General features: G+C 44.3%; 1 protein-coding gene across 2 annotated transcripts in view; it reads right to left on the bottom strand.

Annotated features, from left to right (window-relative positions):
* NEGR1 (neuronal growth regulator 1) overlaps positions 1 to 24,371 on the bottom strand; it is a 233,956-nt gene that overhangs the window by 118,947 nt on the left and 90,638 nt on the right. For both annotated transcript variants that reach the window (XM_064664871.1, XM_064664872.1), the window contains exon 2: positions 16,368 to 16,600. In XM_064664871.1, the coding sequence (XP_064520941.1) occupies positions 16,368 to 16,600 (233 nt within the window). The remainder of the gene's footprint in view (positions 1 to 16,367; positions 16,601 to 24,371) is intronic.

The following is a 24,371-nucleotide window of genomic DNA, read 5'->3' as shown; positions in this document are numbered from 1 at the left end:
GCACGAGGCCTGAGCCCAGACAAGCTCTGCTTTAGTCATATTGTTCAACTAATTAACACACACTGATAGGGAAGGGCTCAGAAAAATCAGGGATTCTTTTCTGTGTATCTGTCAGATCATTAAATATCTGATTTATTTAATTATTTCCTAGGCCCTGGCACAGGTTGTCCAGAGAAGCTGTGGCTGCTCCATCTCTGGAAGTGTCCAGGGCCAGGCTGGACGGGGCTTGGAGCAACCTGGTCTCTTGGAAGGTGTCCCTGCCAACAGAAGGGGGTGGAACAAGATGGACTTTAAGGTCTCTTTCAACCCAAACCATTCCATGATTCTGTGACTCTACGGAATTATTTCAAATTTCATTGTGATTCTACAAGGGATTCTTCTCTGTCTCAGATCCCAACACCCCCAACCCTCAGTCTGACACTGGAGACTTGTGTCATGGCTATGAACTGCTTCTGTGCAAGAGCTAAATATAATCTGAAGAAGGATTCTGGGAAGCATTAGCTCAGATAATCAATGCCAAAGTCTTACACGCAGCAGCAGGGATATTGTTTGATTAATGAAGTCATTCTAATTCATTAAATTTATAAATATAAAAATACACAGAGGTTATTCTTGAAAAATCCTTTCCAGTTTAGTGAATTTAAACATTTAGTATATCCCCAACTGCAATATAATGTGGTTTTAACGGTATGTTGTTATAGAAAATAGGTACTCCCAAAAAGATGAATTATTAAGAATATGAAAATAGCCAAAGGTTAAAATAATACAATATTTTATATAATTAAAAAAAAATTTTCCCCTGCATTAATTTTTATGCCAGCAGAGCGATTGCTAAGAAAAGACAAGAAGAAAATAGTTTATACAGGGTAAGAAAGGAGCACCTGGGTGGAACAGGATAAACATTTGTCAGTTAAAACACAGCCTGAATAAATCTGCATAAACCAGTCAGAACATCTCAAAGCCCTCGTGGTCCCCAGGAAATGTCTGCAGATCTCGGTGATTAAGCAGACACAGACTGGAAGAGGACAATAATATCCAAGCAAAACTGTATAAATAACCTTGCAGACAAATCTCTTCCATCTGTGATGCACCAGCAAACACCCCCACCTTCCCCAGTCTGCCAGAAATATCCCAAACTCCTTCTTTCTTCCTGTGCCATCAGCCCTAGGCTACACTGTCCCTGTTCCTCCAGAAGGTGTCAATAAGCTGCTGGTTATTATACAAGGACACACAGATACTATTCCTTCAAACCCCACTCTTCCTTTTTCCAGACCACAAGTTCAATCCTACAAGGTTTGATTTAAAACCAGCAGAGAGAAAACCATTGTTTGCTCCAGCCAGAGAAGCAATATAATGTAATAATTCAAAGTAAACTTTATTTCCCTTTCTATATCTTTCCAAGAGCCCACCCAGGGTGTGGATGCTGCTGAAGGGGCTGGGTACAGTTAGAATAATAAAATCACAGAATCATGGAATATCTTGATCTGAGAGGGACCCACAAGGATCATGAGTCCAACTCCTGGCCCTGCACAGGACACCCTAACGATCCCACACTATGCCTGAGAGCATTGTTCAAACACTTCTTGAGCTCTGGTAGCCTTTGGGCTGTGACCACTGCCCTGGGGAGCCTGTTCAGTGCCCATCCACCCTCTGGGTGAGGAACCTTTTCCTAAGATCCAACCTAAACCTGCCCTGACACAGCTCCAGCTGTTCCCTCGGGTCATGTCCCTGCTCACAGGGAGCAGAGATCAGAGCTGCCCCTCAGGAGAAGGTTGTACACACATATATGTGTGGACACTTTTTCAAGACAAATTCAAACTTAGGTGGCCAAGGGCTTTTCACTGCAGTATTTATGCAACTCAGAAGTACCAAGAAAAAAATCTAGACAAGAAAATTAGAGGTAAAACCTCATCACTGGTTCTTCCAGGCAAAATGAGAATATTAAAGGGTTTTGACAGATAAACACTGATATTCCTGTTGCTACTCTTGCTGTCACAGGAACTAAATAAAAGATCTGTAATGATTTGCAGTGGTTTCTTGTAACTCTGCATTTTTCCTTTTGGAGAATTCTACAGGTTCAATCTCTCTCCAGTGAGGATGAATGACAGATTTATATCGTATTCCCAATATAGTTATTAAAATCATTTCCCTTGACAGTTCTCTGGCTGCATCACTCCCCCTTCTCTGTATCCCAACCATATGTCTCTGCTTATTTTGCATTTTAAGTATCTTGCTTTGATCTGAAAAACAATTCCTCATCCTTTACTCCTCAGGACATGTCTGGTCCCACCTGTTACAACTTGAACACCAATCCCAGGCCTGGAGCCCCCCTGCCATGGAGCTAGGCTGGGAGAGCTGGGAATGTTCAGCCTGGGGAAGAGAAGGCTCCAGAGAAACCTTAGAATCCCTTCCAGTACCTGAAGGGACTCTAAGAGCTGGAGATGAACTTGGGACAAGGCCCCGGAGGGACAGGATAAGGGGGAATGGCTTCCCACTGCCAGAGGGCAGGGTTAGATATTGGGATATTGGGAAGGAATTGTTCCCTGGGAGGGTGGTGAGGCCCTGGCACAGGTTGCCCAGAGAAGCTGGGGCTCCCCCATCCCTGGAAGTGTCCAAGGCTAGGTTGGACAGGGCTTGGAGCAACCCAGTCAAATGGAAGGTGTCCCTGCCCATGGCATGGGGTGGAACTGAATGGACTTTAAGGCCCATTCCAACTCAAACCAGTCTGGGATTTTATGACTGTGTGGCTCAGTTGTATCCACAACTACCTCCTTGGACCTCATCATGTTCCCTGTCCCTTCATCCACACTTTCCTCCACACTGGAGAACCCCCAGGGAAAGGACTCTCCCCATGACTCCTGGGCCCCTGATGTGATTTCCACACTGTAGCAGTTGTTTTACTTGTGAGAATTCTCTATCTACAGGAATGAAATGTTCCACTTTCTTGTTGGGCAGGACAAGAGAGGGCAGTAAGTACAAACTATTTCCAAACCAGGCATTGCATTTCTAGATGCCAGCTGTCTTTTTCCTGCAGGATTTGTTCTGGTGTCCTGGATTTAATCCCTGGCCACTCTTACCTCTCCTGAAGTGCTGCTGTCTGGGTAGTTTTCACTCATTTGTGTATTTGATTTCTCCCTGAGACTCCTGTCTTGTTCTGTCCTTATTGAATTTCATCTTATTGATTCCAGAGCACTTCTGAAATCCATCATTCGGAGTTCGAAGCCTGTTGTCACAAGCACTTGCATTTTGATGTCACTGGCAAATTATACAGATGTATTCTCTAGTTTATCACTTCATTCATCTATTGAAATCCCTCTGAAATCCTTCTGGAATCATGACAGACCCATCCAACACGTTCTTCTCTATGGACAGTGAATCACTGACAGTCATTCCCTCAGTAATATTTTGAACAAGCTATGGACCCACCTGACAGCAATTCGGTCTGGGCTGTCTGTCCTTGATTCTTGGAAAAGAGATCCGGGACTGAAGTGTGAGCATCAGTCTAATATCCTCTTGTTATCCCATCATATACTATTTTACTGAGGAAAATAGTTCTCTAGTTACGCTGAACACAAATACATATTGAGCAAATTTCAAATGAATTGACTCAATCCAAAGGCTCATTCCCTGAATTAAGTCAGTTGGTAGGAATTTATTCAGTATTTATTCAGTATTTATTTTTGTTCTCACTATGTAGCCCAGAAATTAGTAATGATTATCTAACATTTAAACTTGGAATTGCTTTCCACATTATTAATTTCTTCTCTCGAGCTCCTGCAGAACTGCCCCCATCGCCCGGAAATGTGATTTAATCTTCATGAGGTTCCAATGACATGAGAAGCGTTTGTATTAATGGGGATTAATGGGGTTATTAATATTCATATTTTACAGACAGTTAACATCAAATTAAAATCAAACTTCTACCTGCCCAACAGTTTTAGATACCTGAGCAGAGACAGTGCAACATCTTCTGCCAGAATCCAGTTCTACCCTTTGCTGCATCACCCCCCAACCAGGAGATTTCTCGGGGGAAAAACGCAGAGGGTTTTTAGCTTCTTCAGCCTTGAGACACTGCCGGGATCACTCTGTGCCTTTTCATTAACAGAAACAGCACTTTGAACAGAGCATTGTCCTAATAATGGGATTTCTAACGTGTTAAAGCCCTCCAGTGATGCCTCAAGCACAGTCTCCGGGACAGTGAGTGTCTGAGCACTGACTGAGCACCAGTTCCCTCTTAAGGCACTTCATTTGACTAAGAGAGGTCCAAGAGAAAATTTTACCATAATTTCAGCCTTGGAATCACAGCAATAGATTCAATTTGTGCTCTCGCTGTTACGGTGACAGATACACCCTGTTACAAGGCACGATTCCCACCCGGAATGGCTCTGTGGCTCTGCTCACAGAAATCAATGGAAATGAGAAATGGACACGGGTTCTATGCGCTTGTCCCTGTAAATTACACTGATTATTAAAGACTCCCATAACAAGGAATAAATCAAATCTGTGCTGCTGCGCATAAGGATCACACCCAGTCAGAGCAGGCACTTGCTGCAGTGCAATAGGCTGGAGCTGAGCACTCACACCCTGTTTAATTGGCATTTAAACGCCCAGCTAATGACTCTGCTTTGATACTGCAGAGCATCCCTTGCCATCTGAGGGGAGAATTACAGCACTGGCTCCTCTGTGCTGGGTAACAATATCTGTAACAACGGGCCTCACTGTCATAAATAAATAACCAGCTCTCAGTGGAAACAAGCATCTGGATTAATATAGAGGACTTGAAGTTAAAAAAGACTGAGCATGTTCTGTTGGTGCAGCAAGTGATGAGGGCAAGGATTCCCTTTGGGACGAGGCACAGGGGCAGAATGGCAGAAGCATCAGTAGACATGGTGAAATTCCATGGCTGTCCTTTGTTACCCTATTTGGTCTGTAATTCCATCACGACATCAGTGTGTTTCCACAAGGAGAGAGCCAAAAAATAGCCCTGAGGGCCATTTGGGATGGGAATACTGATCAGCTGCATCACACATCTCCATAGAAATCCCAGAGTCATGGAATCTCACCCTGGTTTGGGTTGAGAGGGACCTTAAAGCCCATCTCATTTCACTCCTTGTCATGGGCAGGGACACCTTCCACTATCCCAGGTTGCTTCAAGGCCCATCCAACCTGGCTTTGGACACTTCCAGGGATGGGGCAGCCACAGTTTCTCTGGGCAACCTGTTCCAGGGCCTCACCACCCTCACAGGGAATTCATGTCACGTCACATTATTCACAAAAGATCCCCCTAAACAATAAAGCCAATCAAAATACCTCTATGAAGAAACTAATATCTTGCAGCACATAAATAATCCTTTCCACAAGATCTCACAGAGTCCAAGATGCCTATTGCTGGTTGTTTCTTGTCATAAAGTAACAGCTCTTTTACATAAATTATTGGAAACTTTGAACAAGAAAGGACTTCTTGTCCCTGACAGACTCTGTATCTGCTCTAAGCAGAGTTCTGAAGGAAATAATTCCCCACAGCTCATGAACTCTGGGCTGAGATTGAAAGGAGCCTGGAAAATGAAGCACTAAAGCCCAGTGTGTTCCTGGGCTTGCTCTGGGAGTGTTCAAACACAGGTGAAATGCAGCATGTGCAGGGCACAGACCTCCTGGGGCACCTCCATCACTGTTAGAGATGGAAATTAAACAAGGAGAGTGGGATGAGAGGAACTGAACAGATGCATTTCAGGGAGATGATCAGAAACAGGGCAACTCCTCCAGCAAAGAGGCCAAACTCCCATCGAGCACAAAGCAGAGGCCTTTGATACCTGCACACCTGGAAATGCCTTGAGAAGAATGGTCCCAGAAATTCTGGTACAAAATTAAAGAATTTTGCATCTGTTTGCTAGAAACCAGAGAGGAGTCCAAAGGCAGAGCCATCATTTAATGGGAAGTCTATATTTCAGTGGTGCAGAAGTGTCTGTGCAGAGAATGCTGTGATTAAAGAGAGGTTGTCATCTGAGGGGAGATGCAGGAGGAGACTCAGGGCAAAGACTTTGAAATTCCCAAACCTGGGGCGTGGAACGCTACACTGAGAGATTGCTGTTATCACACAGAGAGATTTGGGAATATTTATGGGTAAAATATTTCAGCATGTTAACTACATCCAATTCACTGTGAAAACACAACAATGTCTTTGCTTTGAAGTGTTTCTAACAGAAGGGGTTTTTTTATTAAACAACCCTTTTATTGTGTAATGGAACGGTTGTGTTAATTATAATTTCTTTTGCCAAGGATCTATTTTACATAACAAAGCCAATCTGCCAACTATTAAGGAAATTTTCCTATTTTCTCCTAAAGATGATAGAAAGGGAAATAATATCATATTTTAAATGCAAAGTGGGAATGATTAAAATTTCAGTCTAAATAAAATAAGAACATTTCTGAATCCTAAAGACAACAAAACGAGTAATCCACTGGGGTCAATCGAATAACTCTCACAATTCTGTACTTGAGCCTTCAATATTATAAAGCTGTATAAGTAAGCAGAAATTCAGCTATTTATTTTATCTGGAATGTCTTCAGCTCCTTTGGCCTTGAGGCAGCTCTGAAATCATAGGCTTAGGAAGGTGCTGGTTTTATCCAGCTCCTGAAGTGCCTTTTTATCCATTCAAATCTGGGCACTCACATTCAAGTTCACGTCTCTCTTGTGAGATTTTTATTTAATCTTTTCCTTATAAATGAACATATTCACCTGAAGGGATAAATGTTCAAAACACCACATGGGAAGAAAAATTTAAAATAAAGAATGTCAAAAACTGCTGTAAAAGAACAGATTTTGTGTGTGCATCTCCTTGAGCACAGCATTCCAAATTTACCCATGGGGCTGTGCTGTTCTGTTTGCAAAAATTCCTGAGCTTTTACCAGAATAGCTGGGATAAAAGACCTGTGATAAGTAGGTATAATAGAAGTTAGAGTCATATTATAGGATTGCATAAGAATCAGTGCTATAAGGTTTCATTTTGCTGTAGTTTTCTCATATGGAGCTAAAGATCTTGTACCATTTATTATCCTTGTTACTGCTTCACAAGTTATAATATGCCAGAACTACAGCCCTGGTAGTTTCAGTCACAGTGTTTTCATTGTGTGGGTCCTGTAAGGAAACTCTTTAGAACACTTCTGTGCAAGATCTGCTCCTATAAATGAACAGTAAGTGTTACATGACTGGGCTTTAAAGGAAACAACATCTCCCTTAGGTAGAAGAGAAAATCGTGAAATCACAGAGTCGTTCAGGTTGGAAAAGCCCTCTCGACCATCAAGTCCAACTATTCTGAGCACTGCCAAGGCCACCACTAACCCATGTCCTCAAGTGCCACATCCACATGGTTTTTAAATCCCTCCAGGGATGGGGACTCCAACACTGCCCTGGGCAGATGTGCCAGGGCTGGACAGCCCTTTCCAGGAAGAAATTTTCGCCGATATCCAACGCAAACCTCCCCTGGCACAGCTTGAGGTTGTTTCCTCTTGTCCTGTCCCTTGTTCCCTGGGAGCAGAGCCTGACCCCCACCTGGCTTCACCCTCCTGTCAGGGAGGGGAAGAGAGCCAGAAGGTCCCTCCTGAGCCTCCTTTTCTCCAGGCTGAGCACCCCCAGCTCCCTCACCTGTCCTGATACCCCAGCATATTCAAATCCTGAGCACTGTCTGACACAAACATAAATGTAAAGACCAGTCTTTTAAAAATCAATAAATTCTACTGAAGTGCTGAGGGACGGACACATGAACCATAACTTAAGGAAAAGACACGGAATTTTTGCTTTGCAACCAGGAATTTTGCTGGATATTTTAATTGTAAGCAAGTACCACAAATATACTTCTGATCTGGATGAAATCCCTGGTTTTATCCTTCTGCCTTTCCCCCTGTTATTCCCTGCTGGCACTTCCTCCCCACTCCCTAAGGTGATTTCCACTTGTCATCATCACTGTCCACCAGAGCAAGGTGGAATCCAAAAAGCTGCAAATATGACTCCCCCAGAAGTGGGGGTGATTTTAGTAATTCTCATTCATTGCTGCTGTTACTGAAAACATTCTGGTAGAGGTGGGATGAACATTCCCAGAAAAACCCACACCACCACCACCTCCTCCCAGAACTCATTATTGATGTTCAACTCTGCTGTCTTTTGAACAAACTGGAAGACACTGAACAAAGTTGTAAAATGAAGCACTTGAAAACTGTTGCTGAATGCTGTTTTCATGCCTCCAAAAGAGAGCTCTGCTTTGCTAATTGCCTCAAGGAGGGCCTCCATTTGCTGTTTGCTGCAAACACGGCTCTAATTTAGTTTCTTTGTGAGTCTGCAGCTGTGTTCCACTGTGAGGATGTTTGGGGTTCATGGAGCTGCTCTGAAATTTGTTCATTCGGTTCCTTTGTAAGGTAGGGTATGTTTTTTGTAGAGTGGACTCCATACCGGGCACTAGGTGAAGACTTAGATATACTGACCTTTGGCATAACCTGACGGGAAACCCACATATATTGTCTTAGTTAAAGTACCTAAAATCTGAATCATCACTGCAGTCATCACATAGAAAAAAGAGGTTCGGGTTGGACATCAGGAAGAAATTCTTCATGGAAAGAGTGGTCAGGGGCTGCCCAGGGAGGTGGTGGAGTCCCCATCCCTGGAGGTGTCCAAGGAACAACTGGACGTGGCACTCAGTGCTCTGGGCTGGCTGACAAGGTGGGGATTGGGCACAGGTTGGACACGGTGCTCAAAGAGGGATCAGCAGCATTATTTCCCAATAGAGGATGTGCCCCTGCATCCCTGACAGATGTCTAAGGTTTAGGAACCTCAGTATTTGCTGCCCTGCAATCTTTTGATACACAACTGAAAAGTTTCCTTTACATCTCTTGGAAGGTTGTACAATCAAAGATTAACTTCTTCAAATGGAGATTTTCCAGGCAGGAAACATTCAATCCATACCCTTTAAAGCTTCCTTTCAAATTCCTTACAATTCAATACTACTGTACAAATCTGCCTCTTTACTTCTCACTTGTTTTTTCAGTCCTTTCCAGAAATTTTCCTAAATTAGCTCCATAAGTTCTTTTTAAAGACAGGCATTTGGTTTTGCTCTTTCCAACTGGTGGATTTGGCTGCTTGCAAATATCAGATATTGTCATCATCCTCTCTTTACCCTTTCTTAAGCTATAAAATCAAAATTAAACTGTAGAGTTTTAAAAATAAAGAAGGAACTGCACAGCATGTGAGTATATGCACAGTATGAGAATATACTACTCATATGTAGTACAGGAGAAGGAGCTGCTTTAACTGATCCATCCCCACCCTTGTTCACTCTTGGTGTTTCTCCCATAACCATGAACCCAACATAGCTCATAGTACAAAATATTTTTCTTTTGCAAGTTCCCAGCTCATAAAACCAAGACCAGATGTACCATCAAGTAAATTCCAACAGAAGAATCACATCTCCATACACTGGAGGTGGGGATTAAAGAGATAACACACTGTTATTATTTTAAATTTAATTAAATCACTTTTGCAGTGCAGATAAAGTTTGTCATAGCTCAGTAGTAGATATACCAACAGGAGACAGTCCCCAGCCACAGGAAAATCCTTAAGGAATCATGGAATCATTAAGATGGGAAAAGACCTTTAAGATCATCAACTCCAACCATCAACCCTGGACCACCAGCATGTTCATCACTAACCCATGTTCTTAAGTGCAACATCCAAGCACCTTTTGAACACTTCCAGGGATGGGGACTCCATCAGCTCCCTGGACAGATGTGCCAGGGCTGGACAACACTTTCCAGGAAGAAATTTTCCCAGTATTCAACCTGAACCTCCCCTGGTACACCTTGAGGCCGTTTTCTCTTGTCCTGTCCCTTGTTCCCTGGGAGCAGAGCCTGACCCCCACCTGGCTCCACCCTCCTGTCAGGGAGTTGCAGAGAGCCAGAAGGTCCCTCCTGAGCCTCCTTTCCTCCAGGCTGAGGCCTCCAGCTCCCTCAGCCACTCCTGGTGCTCCAGACCCTTCCCCAGCTCCATTCCCTTCCCTGAACATGCTCCAGCCCGTGTTTATCAATTGATAAACAACAAAAGAGACTGAACTGGGAGTCCTGTGCATTTCCAGAACACTGCTGTACATTTTCCAGTATGACCTCTGGCTGCTTCTAGGCATAGGGAAAAGACCAAACATTCAGTTTCTCTAACAAAGTCTCCAATTGTTCAAGTCCTTCAGGTTTGTGCATTTTTCCTCTTTCTCCAGCTTTTCCTATTGAGATCTTTCCACCCCAATCCTGTTTGGGATTTTATTAACGGGCTGCTCACTGGAGGTGGGATATTCTTGCCTATGTATAATTCAGTTCTAGGAAGGGGTCTGGCCTGCCAGGAGATCGTGCAGCAGCTTTTGCTGAAGTAGAGTTGGCTACAAAGGCTACAAAGCAGGGCCCTTTGCACTGTTCTGGGTGATGGTGCCATCTCTCAGGGCTGACAGGAATTTAAAAGCAGGCATGTACAAGCTCCCTTCACGATCCCTCGGAGCAGCCTGTGAGGGGAAGCACAGCAGCAACACACATTGCAGATCCCAGGGTTCTGCATCACAGAAGGAAATAAAAGACAAAACAAACCCTCTGTGCTATCAGCTTCTCCAGCATTAAATATGGAAATGGAGCATGAAGCGTGGAGCTCCTTTTACTGCAAATATTCTATCAAAGTCCTCCCAAGTTTTACTACTCACTCTGCTTGGAACTCCAACTTCCTTCCTACGTGTGCTTGGCCTACTTTCACTCCTACCACTGGTGCTTCTTCAAAGAGAAAAAGAAGCGTGGGAAGAGACTGACACAGAAAAATGAATAGCAAAGCATTAAAAACAAATCCCCCCAAAATACTGCTCTGTATTGTTGTCATTTTGTTTTTCATTATTATGGAATCATAGACTCATGGAATGGTTAGAGTTGGGAGGGACCTGAAAAATCAACCAGTTCCTCTCCCTGCCATGGGCAGGGACACCTTCCACTAGACCAGGTTGCTCAAAGGCCTGTCCATGTAACACAAGAAGTTGCTGAAAGACACTTTGGACTGTGCTGAAGGCACCTTTTGCAAGACTCTCATGTGTCACGGAACATCTCATTCCCCTTAATTCAAATGTAACAGAACTAATGCACTTGAGAGCCAAGAAGAAATTATCATTTTCTGTAGATTATCCTTTGCCTGCAGATTTCAGAAGATGGAAATTTCAGACTCATAATAGAAATTCAGTTGCAGCCATGACTAAAGCACCTCCAACATGGCAGAATTACGAGTTTCAGATGAGTACAGCCCTACTGTAGTTCAGATAAAATATCCCTGATTTACATCCCTGGAAATGAGCTCACCTACTAACGCAAACATTTCCCATGGTTTGAGCTGTTACGGAGGGAGAGAAGCCATTCATCCATATTTCAGAGCCAGAGATCCCCCGCAGCTCATCTGAATACCACGAGAGGTACAGATGTGGGAGGAATTTAATGAATGGATAAAAACTACAAATCCTGGAGCAAACATTGGGATCAGTCATTAATGACGCATTAATGACTGTGGGTGCAGCCTTGGGGAATGGCAGCTTCAAGGATGCTCCTTGCTGGAGAGGGTGGTTCTCTGGGGGCCTCTCCCAGGGAGCAAACCTCTCATGGTTGCTTCCCCCTCTAGAACTATTTTTCCACGTCTTTTTCTTCCTGTGCTGAGCAGGGACAAGATGATAACAGTGGCTGGCACCAGCAAGTTAATTTTATAAAGAACTGACACCCTACTCGAGTGCCAACGATTTAAAAGAGTAATAGATTGTCACTTTTAGCTGGAAACTGGTTGTTAGATGATTTTAGAAGTCTTTTGCATATTTATTTTGTCCCACTTTAAATAAATTTGGGGAAGATTTATCTCGTTAGCTCCAAATGCAAGTCCCTCTTGGCCTGGCTGAGGAAACAAATTAGACTTTGCAAACATTGCAAAGACTAAATCAATACATTAATATTTAGGGGACATTAAGGGGGTTTATTAAACAGAAAAAGGGCCTTGAGTATTACTTTGGGGACGTGTTTAAATAAAATCCCGAGGTTGTGGTTTCTGACTGAATCTATAAATGGCATTTCCTCAGATAACTGAACTCTTCACAGGCATGAGTCGAGTGCTGATCTTGTACAGAAATGAGACAATGCAGGGAGGGCAGGACAGGAGTGAGAGCCAGGTCTCACACGCACAGGGTCTGTCCCCAGCAGTGTCCCACATGTGTCCAGCATGGGCTGGATTAAAATAAAAACTAAGACAGCAAGTAACTGATGGGAGAAAGTTTTTGTGTCACTGATACACCAGTGTTGACAGTTTGCCCATGTCAGCAGGTGGAACAGGATGATCTTTAAGGTCCCTTCCAACCCAAACCAATCTGGGATTCTGTGACAGTCTTATAGAAGTGCTCCCTAAGCTGGTGTTTGTTCTTCCTCCCTGGGATCCACGCAAGTGCATTGTTAAAGCAGAACAAAATCCTCCCCAAGCCCTTATTTCACTGCGTTCAAGAGAACAATCTCTTTCAGAGGAGTTCCTTATTCTCCTGATCATCCTGGTGGCCCTCCCTTGGTGACTGAGGTCCCTTTGACACCCTAATGTGGTCTCTGTGTCCCTGGAGTCCCAAACACAACTCCTGACCTGCCCTTTACCCCCACAGTCCAAGAGCATCCTCACCATATCCTGCCCTGGGGAGAAAGGGGCCCTGGGGCTGGGACCCCTTGCTCTGTCCCAGGGATCAATTCATTCTCAAAGACAGCGGTAAACATGTCTTAATATTTTTCCCAATTGAAAGAAAAACATAGCTTGGACGATGCAATTTAGAGTTTGGTAGAATAAATGTCAGATTAGAAATGGCAGAAATTGCAACCTTTCGGAGAAAAATTATGAGCAATAGAGTGTGGAAATAGGGATTTAATTTTTCTCTTTTACTGTAACAAACAGCTGATGTTTAAATCATCTGAAGCTCATGACTTTGCGGATCAAGCATCTGCCACTGAGGTAGACTGTGTTGATTACAAGCTCCTATCGTCTAAACTTTCAATTAATTACTTCATAATTCTCACTTCTTTTTAATAAGGTCACTGTAATAAAGTTAACTGGATGATGTTACTCTCTTTCATGTGGTTTTTCTTTCACAGATGTAAATGTGAGCTAAAGATATATTTTCTGTTTTCTTTTTCATTAACTATCATCTTCACTGATTTCCTTGGTACAAACAGGAGTAACTTTAACAAGAAATAGTGACCAAGACCTGACCCGGTGGTCTCCTTAAGGTCCTATGCTGGGTTTGGCACAGGGCTTTGAGGAGGGATTTGGGAGACTGAAACTCAACCTCCAGCTCTGCCAGATGTTCCTGATGGGAAGTGGCCGAGTCCCCCTGGGTCTTGGATGGGACAGCAATGGAGAGGCTGCTGCTTCCCTTGTTCATTCATCATGGTGCTCGTCTGTGTCTTACTCACAGAAATTAAGGCATCTTTAAACTATTAAAATGTATTTATTTACTTCTATGAATATGAAATTGTCAGCCCAAAAAGCAGAGAAGAGGATATTCAACATGACAGCTCCTGGCTCCGTGTGTGTAGAAAGACTGACGCACACACCAAGTCAAAGGAAAAAAGAGGGAGTTGGGTTTGCACAGCTTCTAACGTGGAGCTTCACAGCAAATCATTTTCCTATCTGGAGTCTGAAGCTATTTGGGAGCTTATGATCTGACATAAGCCTTTCCTCATCTCATTTGTGACACAAATGTGTGACACACATCCCCCTGGCTCCTCCAGCTCCACTGTTTCCAGCAGGAGAACATCTTCTTCCACTGTTCCTCCATAGAACATAGAACACAGCCTGGAGGGTAGAGCGGTGTGAAGGGACTGAGACTCTGCTCTCAAATGATCCTTTTCTGCTGTGATTTCCTGTGCTGCTCTGGGTCTGTGCTGAGCTTTATTCACAATGTTAAAGGAGGCTCAGCCCTTTGACAGAACGGTTTTGCTTTGGCATTTATCCCCAATAGCAGAAATTGCTTCTATTCTCAAAATACAAAGTCATGAAGGATATTACAGGGAAAAAAAAAGGTGCTCCCATGAAATCTGATTCTATCATCCCTACAAACCCTATTGGGCAGAAAAGGCTATTTCTGCTCCTCACACCAATCAGGACTTTGCGGTTTTCTTTACAATCTCAGGTACTTTCAGACAGGTCAGTCTCCACCTCAAAGGAGGCCTGAACGTGGTGTCCTCACCTACAGTCTCAGCACATGGAGGATGAAGAGATGAACATAGGTCTAGGTGTGCCCAGGTGGCCAAAAAGGCCAATGGCACCTGGCTTGTGTCAAAAATAGTATGATCAGAAGGATTTAGGGAAGTGATCTTCCCTCTGTATTGGGCACTGCTGAGGACTCACCTCAACTCCCATAGTTCTGGACCCCTGATGACAAAAAAGACACTGAGGGGCTGGAACGTGTCCAGGGAAGGGAACGGAGCTGGGGAAGGGTGAAGGTGGAGGTGATCTAAGATCAGGCAGAACAGGCCTCTGAAATGTGGGCTCCTCTTCCCACAGGAAAAATAAATGAACCTAAGACAGAGTCCCTGTTCCAGGAGATTTTCAGCAAGAGACACTGAGGTTCTGGTTGGAAAAGCCCTCTCATATAATTAAGTCCAAACTGCTCCCAATCCCCACCTTGTCACCCAGCCCAGAGCACATCCAGTCGTTCCTTGGACACCTCCAGGGATAGGGACTCCACCACCTCCATAGGCAGCCCCTTCTGATGCCTGACCATCCTTTCCAGGAAGAAATTCCTCCTGATGTCCAGCTTGAACCACCCATGGCACAGCTTGAAGACATTTCCTCTTGTCCTGTCCCTTGTCCTCTGAGAGCAGAGCCCAACTCCCACCTGGCTCCACCCTCCGGTTAGGGAGTTGCAAAGAGTGAAAAGGTTCCCCCTGAGCCTCCTTTTCCCCAGGCTGAGCCCCCCCACTCCCTCAGCTGCTCCTGGTGCTCCAGACCCTTCCCCAGCTTTGTTCCCTTCTCCAGACATGGGAAATACAAAACACTTCTGCAATCTCTGAACATCTCCCACATAAACCACATGGTGACAGGTCTTGACACCTTCATAGAAAGTCATAAAAATGACTCAGTGGTGGCTTTTTGGCCATACTGATGAAATAATGTTCTTTAAGCAATAACTACACTTAGCTCAGAGCTCCGGCCCAACATTCCTACAAACCAGTGGGTTCTAAAGATCCTGTGGATAAGGATAATTAGTTTGGGAATGGTTTCACACCCGTTCTTTGTAAGGGATTTCTGTGTGCCATATGGATTAATAGGGATTGCCATTTCGATCCTTCTCTTTTATATTCATTGCCTTATTACTCATAAAAATGCAAAAGAAAATGTAATGATGATTGCACCAAAGACTAATAAGTTAAAGCCTTAGGTTATACTTTGCATTTCTGAAGATATAAATGCAATTGCTTAATAATTATGCATATTTTTAACTATTGAGTTATTATTTCTCTATATGCTTGTAGTTAGCCTAATTAATTTTAAGCTCCTGTTGATATATTTTATACATGCAATTAATTTCCGACTTGGTTTTTTAGCCCTTGCACGAGGGCATTAATTATTATGAAAACAATCAAAGTCGAAAATTGTTCACCTTGGAACAACACAATAAATATTAAACCCACATGTGTAAAACTGACACTGCTGTTCTGAAGTCCTTCTAGCAGAGAACTGTCACTGAAATAAATACACTGTTCTTATCAGGAATACTGGGATCTGGGTATTTCTGTGGGAGAAGTGCTCTGGAAGAAACAAGAAGGAAGAATGGGAGGGATAGGGAGAGAGAGAGAAAAAAAGAAAGAAATAAAGGAAAGAAAGAAAAGGAAGAAAGGAAGAAGAAGAAAAAGAAAGAAAGAAAGAGAGAAGGAAAAGGAAAAAGGAAAAGGAAAAGGAAAAAGGAAAAGGAAAAGGAAAAGGAAAAGGAAAAGGAAAAAGGAAAAGGAAAAGGAAAAGGAAAAGGAAAAGGAAAAGGAAAAAGGAAAAGGAAAAGGAAAAGGAAAGGGAAAAGGAAAGGGAAAAGGAAAAGGAAAAGGAAAAGGAAAAGGAAAAGGAAAAGGAAAAGGAAAAGGAAAAGGAAAAGGAAAAGGAAAAGGAAAAGGAAAAGGAAAAGGAAAAGGAAAAGGAAAAGGAAAAGGAAAAGGAAAAGGAAAAGGAAAAGGAAAAGGAAAAGGAAAAGGAAAAGGAAAAGGAAAAGGAAAAGGAAAAGATGATGGTTCCCACCTATAAACCAGATCTTTTTCTCCTCCACCTCCCGCAAGGATGTGGAATTGGCTCACACACATACCTTGCACAGTTAGGTGCACCTGCATGGTCCTGGGGGTGTGCTGGGTCTGCACGGAGCAAGTGTAGGGCCCATCGTCGGTCACATCCACGTCCTGGATCTGCAGGCTGTACTCCCTCCTGTTGGCTGTGGCGATGGAAACCCGGGGATCCACCGACCACTTGTCACTGCCAGCAAAGATAATGCTCGACCGGTTCAGCCAGGCACCTTTAGAGGCTCCATCTTCCAAGTAACACCTGGGAAAAAAGTGAAACCATCAGGATGAAAATGTAGGAGCTGTAAAGTCCCATGCACTGCTATTGATTTTTAGACTGAACACAAATATCAGAGTTGAACCTCAAACTATGGATCGATTGTAAATTCAAAATCATCCTAAATCCAAAAGCCCATCTTACAACACAATAAACACACACATATTTTTTCTGTTCTCTTCTTTCTTTCTGGTTTTCCTGCTGGGAAAGGTTAGTGGAGCAGTAGCAAAAAAGTCTCAGTTATTTCTGACTGGGCTGGATCAGCCCTTTCTCCTCCAGTCCTGGCCCGTGAGGATCAGGAGCACCATGTGCTCCCATGAAAAATACTGCCCTGTTCCTAAGGCACAACCACCTCCTGCTTGCTTAGTGAAGGAACCAAGAGACTTAATCCACCAAAATATATAAGGACACTGTAGAATCCAAATCATTTTTTTTTCTCTTTTCAGAGAGTTCATGGAATCACAAATCAGGGAATTGTTTGGATTGAAGGAGCCTTAAAGGTCATCCAGTTCCACCCCCTGCCATGGTTAGGGACACCTTCCACTACACCAGGTTGCTCCAAGCCCCATCCAATCTGGCCATGAACATTCCAGGGATGTGGAACTGTTCTCCCTCCCAACCCAAACCAGTCTGGGATATGATTCTCTGAAAACCAGTAAAGTCCAGCAGTGGCTGAAAAGGGACAGAATAAAAGGACAGGGAGAACATGTGGGAAGAGCTTTATTTCCTGAGCTGATGGAGAGACTGAGCCAGTCTGCAGCAAGGTTAAGGATATTTAATGAGGAATCAACACCCACTGCACACTGTACTCCAGGTTTCCATGAAGAAGGTGGCATCCAGCATGTGGGAAAAGGCAGAGATGGAGTAATGGCAGAGAAAAACCCTGATGGACTCGGGTTTTAAACTAGGAATCTGCAAATCCAGGAGTAATCTGAGAGTGATGCTCTAGGATTGGGAAATCTGCATTTCTTTCCATAAGTTTAAGGAACTGTGGAGAATGAATGAGGCAGATTTTAGGCTCACCATCATGCCCACATTGGGAATGCAGGCTTCAAAATGACTTTAAAGGCTGAAGGAAGGTAATAAGGAAGGTAATACAAAGTGCAACAGACTAATGGGACATTTTATTTGATAAAGAGGTTTTCACATAAAGGAAATCCAGCAGAAGAAAGGAATGCCATGGAGCTCATCTCTTTGATGAAACATTAAAATAGCACAACTATAGAAACTGGGAGGGGGAAAATGGTGACTTTGTGGCTTAAGCATCTGGCAGTATTGTTTAAGGGGAAAATGACATTCCTTTTAGGAATAAGAAACTAGAAACATGAGGCTGAAATTCTTCAGAAATAAATCATAAGAATAACCATTCATTTAATTAATGATCTCAACATTAAATCTGAAAGGGTTCTAAGAGAAGATACAACATGGGATAAAAAATCCCCATTTGTATAGCAGAGAATTGGGATGTCACTGGCAAGTGTCACTTTGAGGCTGAAGAGCACAGCAGACACCTCTGAATCCCTGCAGGAGGAATTCTGTAGGGCCTGGTCCCATCCAGAGAAGGCAAGGAGCCACTTTCAAAGTCTTATGAACATTTTCAAATCGATTCTAATCAACAGCAGAATGGGGAGAAGCAGAGAAAGCTCTAATTCACTGATGTTTTTCTATATCGTGTTTCTTTTCTGCTGCTGTCTCTGCAGAGCTGGATCCAGTCAATTACAGCAAATCTGACAACCTGGGCTGGTGGAAGGTGTCCCTGCCCATGGCAGGGGGTGCAATGGGATGATCTGTAAGGTCCTTTCCAATCCAGGCCTTTCTATGATTCCGTGATTGTCCAGGCCCTGATGAAGCATGTGGTGGTGGTATCTGAGAACATCTGTTTCAAACTAAACATTATCTCCAAATAAGGTGCTTTGCAAACATTAAATATTTCACCTCAGACAGGCTCCTTCAACAGCCCAAAGCTCTCCTCTCTTCACTTACTCAAGCCCCATCCGCATTCCCTCAGGCTGTGGGAGTGAAGTGATTTGGAAATGCTGCAGAATTTGGCTGGAATGTTTTGCACAGGATGGCTTTCAGATCCAGCAGCAGCCAATGTGCTGTATTTTCCCACCATGCACGTGGGATGCGATGGATAAAGTGCATATTTACTCCATGGAAGCAGCAATCAAATGATTCATCTCAGAAATGTTTTCTAATCTAACAAATTTAATCCCTTGCAGTTTGCAAATCACTTTTCAGTTCTGAAAACACAGTTATTCCCTAAAACTGTTCCACAGGCAGCTCTGAGACCACGTCCCCCCATGTGAATCCCTGGCCAGCAGAGGCCACGCTGTGGTTACTGCTGGGGAACAGAAATAAGAACAATTAAGGATTTGCCCCCTTTAAATGACGGTTTGGCTCTTCACCCCCATACCTTTACAATCTCCTGTGAAAGAGCAGCCTTTCACATATGGATTGTGTGACATGTGGATGTGGATGAACAATTGCAAAGAATAAACACTGAGATCAATAAAAACACCAACCCCAGGCAATTCCATGGGATCTGAGCAGCACACAGGGACTCTGTGACACCCCAGCCACCTTCATGCTTAAGATCTGCCTGTCTCTGTGCTCCTCATTGCTCACAGGGTTCACCACTGGACAAATGGCTTCATTTTAACTAAGAACACCGGGTTTTACACTATTTTTTAAGCTGCAGATAAGAAATGATAACTCCGTATTATTTTCTGTGTACCAACATGAACGTGGCATGGACCTGTGTCAGGAGAGGTCTAAGCTGGATATCAGCAAAAGGTTCTTTCCCTTGAGGGTGGTTGGGCACTGAACAGGCTCCCCAGGGCAGTGGTCACAACACCAAGGCTGCCAGAGCTCAAGGAGTGTTTGGACAATGCTCTCAGAGACAGGGATTGTTGGGGTGTCCCAGGCAGGGCGAGGAGCTGGACTGAATGATCCCTGTGGGTCTCTTCCAAGTCAGGATATTCCATATTTCTATGATATCTGGAAATACATTGGCTCTTCTGACTGAAACCCTGCAATGGTGCAGCTCCTACAAGAAGATGGGGAGTGGAAGGTGTCCCGGCCCATGGCAGGGGGTTGGAATGAGATGAGATTACAGTCCCTTCTGACCCAAACCATTATGGGATTCTATGAACTGCCTGCTGTACAGACACACTGTCCGTGTCCAGGCCCCTCGGACTGGAGGATCAGAGAACACTTGGTGACAACCTCCTCATGAGTGAGGACTGGGGAGGAAAGGCAGCTGTGAAGAGGCGAGGACCCTTCAGAGCAACCCAGTGAGGAGTTCAGGGCCCCCAGCTGTGTGGATCCTGACTGCACCTTGCCGTGCAGCCTGGGCAGTGAGATGCCCACATTCAGTGCCTGGAGTGCAGCTGCACAGCGCTGCCCAAAGTCCTTCCTGAGAACCTCTAGTTCTTTAAGGGAGCAGCAGGAAGGCTGAGCAAAATGTGTTACAAACCCTAAAACAGTAATAGCCAAGTGAAGATTTAATAAAACCCTCAAATTTGGGTTTGTGCTCTGGAACAATTTGCCCATTTGATCTTCCAAACCCCTCAGGGAGCTCAAACATGAGTTTTCAGCCAACACGAGACATGAGGCTGAGCAGAGCTTCGATTTCATGGGAAGCTCCGAGGAGCTGGCAGCCTTCCAGTGCAATCCCCTGGGATAAGGCTGAGCCTCAAGCCAAGAGCCCAACTCCACCTCCTGGTTGTGAGTGCCATAAATACATTAATAATGACCCCAGACCAAGGCACACACAAAGTCTGTGGGATCCCAGCACTGAAGGCCCACAGTGACGGGACCAGGACTGTGGGACCTGGGGAACATCACTGCCTATCACTGGGAGACAACTCAAGCCAAAGAATGCTGAGGTTTAATAAAGTCCAAGATTAAAACAATTCCTCTGGTAATCTATGGGAAATAATTTATTTAAAAGCAAATATCAGTGGCCCTCCCTCTCTTCTTCCTTTCCCTCTTTTCTTCCTTTCCCTCTCTTCTCCCTTTCCCTCTCTTCCCTCTTTTCTCTCTTTCCTTGAATTCTGTTTGTTTTTAAACTCATGACAGCATTTCCTGCAAAGCAATTTTTGAAATCTATGCATAGGACTAATTATTTTTAGCAGTTAATAATTACACTCTAGCACAACTAAAGTAAGCATAACAATCATTAAATGAAACTAACTTTTGCTCTTTTTACCTTTACATGGTTTGGAAAACTATTGATGAAACCAGAGCTGAACTCAGAAGAGAATTCTATTTTTAAACTTGGAAGACTGGAAAAAAATACAATTTATTTTTTAACTGATGATTGTAATCAGAAATTCCCTACTCAACAAGCATAAAAAATAGATTTTAATGTTAACTGTCATACATGGCTGAGGGTACTTTATTATTTTTCCAATCATTATTAATGGGGATGATCTGTAATTTGTAAGTACAGAAAAATTGAGTCTCACCCAGCTTCCTTCAAGTTTTTAATTCTCTTTTTTTTTTACACCTCCCTCTTTCCCAGCTCTCTAGTCTATTATTTCCCCATAATTAAAACAGAGACCTATTAATCTCTGTAAAAAACAGTTCTTTGCAGTTGCTTAATTAAAGTAGCACATGGGCTCTGTCTCCAGGAGCCTTTGCAGTGCACCAGGGCCAGGGCTCCCAGCTGGTTGCCCCTGAAGGACAATGCATGGGAATGCACGTGGAGCCTTCCCACATTTCATAGAGCAGAGGAATATGGGACACTTGTCCATCTCCAAATAGCCTTTGATTCCCTCTGGTTTAAGGATAGTGCTTCTGGATAGTGCTTGGGCAGTGTTTAACAGGAAAATAATCTTAGAATCTCAGAGTGGTTTGGGTTGGGAAGAACCCTAAAGCTCACCCAGTTCCACCCCCTGCCATGGGCGGGGACGCCTTCCACTATCCCAGGTTGCTCCAAGCCCCGTCCAACCTGGCCTTGGACACTTCCAGGGATGGGGCAGCCACAGCTTCTCTGAGTAACCTGTGCCAGGGCCTCCCCACCCTCACAGGGAAGAATTTCTTCCCAATATCCCAATATCTAACCCTGCCCTCTGGCAGTGGGAAGCCATTCTCCCTTGTCCTATCCCTCCAAGCCCTTGTAAATCCTTCACACAGGAGGACCAAATGCTGCCATTTTCCTCACCCATTTTATTCACTCCCTGTGCAATTCCTTACTTGACCTGGATTTCCAAGCTAAAAGGATAATTAAGTTAAAAACTGTCTCATAAATCTGTAGGTAAATTCAACTCACGCAACCCTCTCATTTCACCCACAAGTCCCAGGGGCCTCCATTTGGTGTTCCCTCCCTAGGTGGGATGTAGGAACACCAAGAGCTGTGGGAAATGGCCAGGAAATACCAGGAGCCACTGCACTGCCCAGCTGCAGAATCCTTCAAAATACCTCTCTGGCTGAGAGGACACACCCGTGACATTCTGTGAGATGCCTCCTCCATAAATCACATCCCCTCAATGTCAGGACACATATTCCAGGTGGGAACATGACTCATTTCTGTGAAGGCTGTGTCTCTAAAACCAGCAATGCTATTGCAGTTCAGGTTAAAAGTTCCATCTCATTTACACAAATCCTGGAATCCTTTCTTCTTCGTGGAAGCCGGAAGAATTTGAATTGAAAACGTGTCTGTTTTTATGTAATGGGTGCTCTGGGTGCTGGAGGAGCTGCCTGACGCCCACAAGGGATGGCAGCAGCCTCTTTCATCACCCTGCAGTGGGCGACTGTTCACCAAAGCAGATGTGAAGAGTTTTTATTGCTTACTACAGCAGCTTTTTTTTTTTATCCAGCAAAATTGGATTTGGCATTGAGTTATAGCTGCTTCCCCCAGAACATGGAAAACCTCTGCAAAAAATAGTGAATTCCTTCTGCTTTAAAGGAGACTGTCTTTATGTTGAGCAGTGAGAGAAGAGAGAAACACAAGGGTTGGGGCCTGCCTAGAAAAACATCCCCAAGCTCAGAACATAAAATGAGACATCCAAGCCCCAGAACCAGAAAATCACACCAGAAATCTGCTAAGAACCTTTGGAAAAGTTTTTTTATGGATCATCCAATAAATGTTTCTCCATGTTTTCCACAGATTCTTACAAATCCTATCTTAGAAGTTTGTTATGCCAAAGGAATTTCTCTAAACATTAAAAATAGGTGTGATTATAGTTGATCACAGAATCCTGGCATGGTATGGGTTGGGAGGGACCTTAAAGATCATCCGGTCCCTCTGCCATGGGCAGGGACACCTTCCACTATCCCAGGTTGCTCCAAGCCCTGTCCAACCTGGCCTTGGACACTTCCAGGGAGGAGGCAGCCACAGTTTCTCTAGGCAACCTGTGCCAGGGCCTCACCACTCTCACAGGGAAGCATTTGTCCCTAATCTCCAATCTTACCCTGCCCTCCTTCAGCTTAAAGACACTTATTTTTGTGACCCTTTTACTTCTGTGATCAAAATCAGCTTTTCCATGTCTGCTGTAGGTCAAAGCCTGGAACTCTTCACAGAAACCTGCACAGCTGCTCATTACCATCACAGTTTTTAACTTTATTTACAGAACAGTCCAGTCCATCAGGGAGTTGATGCATCGATGGCCGAGATCGGGACTGGTGCCCACTGAGCCCCAGCTGCATCCGCACCCGAAGCTCAAGGTGCCCCCAGCACAACTGCACCCCCAGCTCAGGGTATCCAGAGTGTAAAGCTGCTGCAGCTCCAATCTCACCTTTTCCTCAGGTAATTTAACCTGTGCTCTTCACTGCCAGGCCTGAAAGAGTGGACACATGGACTGGGAGGTCACTAGGGGAGGAGACTTGACCAGTGCTCGGCTCCAGCCACTGGCATGAAACAATCCTTGAAGTGAAGAAGTATTGAACATGGCAGAGGAGTCACTCCAGGAAGGAGGGAAGGTGAGAGACCTGGGACTAAAGAGTTTCAAAATCTTAAGCCTTAGGAAGATGGGGTTTTTCCTCCCCAAGAAGTAACACTATTGATGAAATGCAAATGTCACATTTTCCTGCAGAGGTAGAGAGGGAGACTGTTCCCTCCTGAGTGGAACTGAAATCCAAAACCCACACAGGCACTCTCTGGAAAGGCTAGAAAAAAGGAGTTATGTAAAATGGGGAAGACAAGCTGATGTTCTACAGCAGAGTGTAAAAGCAGAACCCCAAGCTCTGTCTCACAGCAGCCAGAACAGACCAAATATCAATAATTAGCTTTGCTTTGTCTGGAATTCCCACTGTATGCCCAAGTCCTCAGATCTCCCTTTAAAATGCCTTCTGCTCAGAGGATGGTGGCAGCACTTGACTGAGTTGGGGAGAGGTTTCTTTACCAGTGTACTTTTCCAGCTCCACTTGCCCTCTCCTGCTTCCAGAAATATGAAACCCACTGGGAATTCTGCTCTTCTGCGTGTCTCAAATGGCACCAGGCGAGTGGGTATTAAGGAGAAGTGGCACTAATGGATCCAATATGGATTTCAGAGCTCTCTGTCCATGCAGGCACTGGCTGAGAGCAAATATCCCTGAACTTTGAAGTCCTGCAAACACCACGGGCTCTGCTTTGGTCCCCTCTGAGCCCCCCGTCCTGCCACCTCTATGCCTGTCCTGGCCCCATCACCCCACTGTATTCACCCCAGTACCTGCTCCCACCACCCCTGCACATGCCTGGCACCAAACCCTTCCTCCTTCCTCCCACCCTGGTCTCAGTTTTCCTTCTTTCAAGACCCAACGTCTCCATTAT

This window comes from Pseudopipra pipra, chromosome 9 (genome assembly GCF_036250125.1).
Source record: "Pseudopipra pipra isolate bDixPip1 chromosome 9, bDixPip1.hap1, whole genome shotgun sequence".
In the NCBI taxonomy this organism is placed as follows: domain Eukaryota; kingdom Metazoa; phylum Chordata; class Aves; order Passeriformes; family Pipridae; genus Pseudopipra; species Pseudopipra pipra.
Note: the sequence above shows the minus strand (reverse complement) of the source record. Positions and strands in the feature narration are given on the sequence as shown.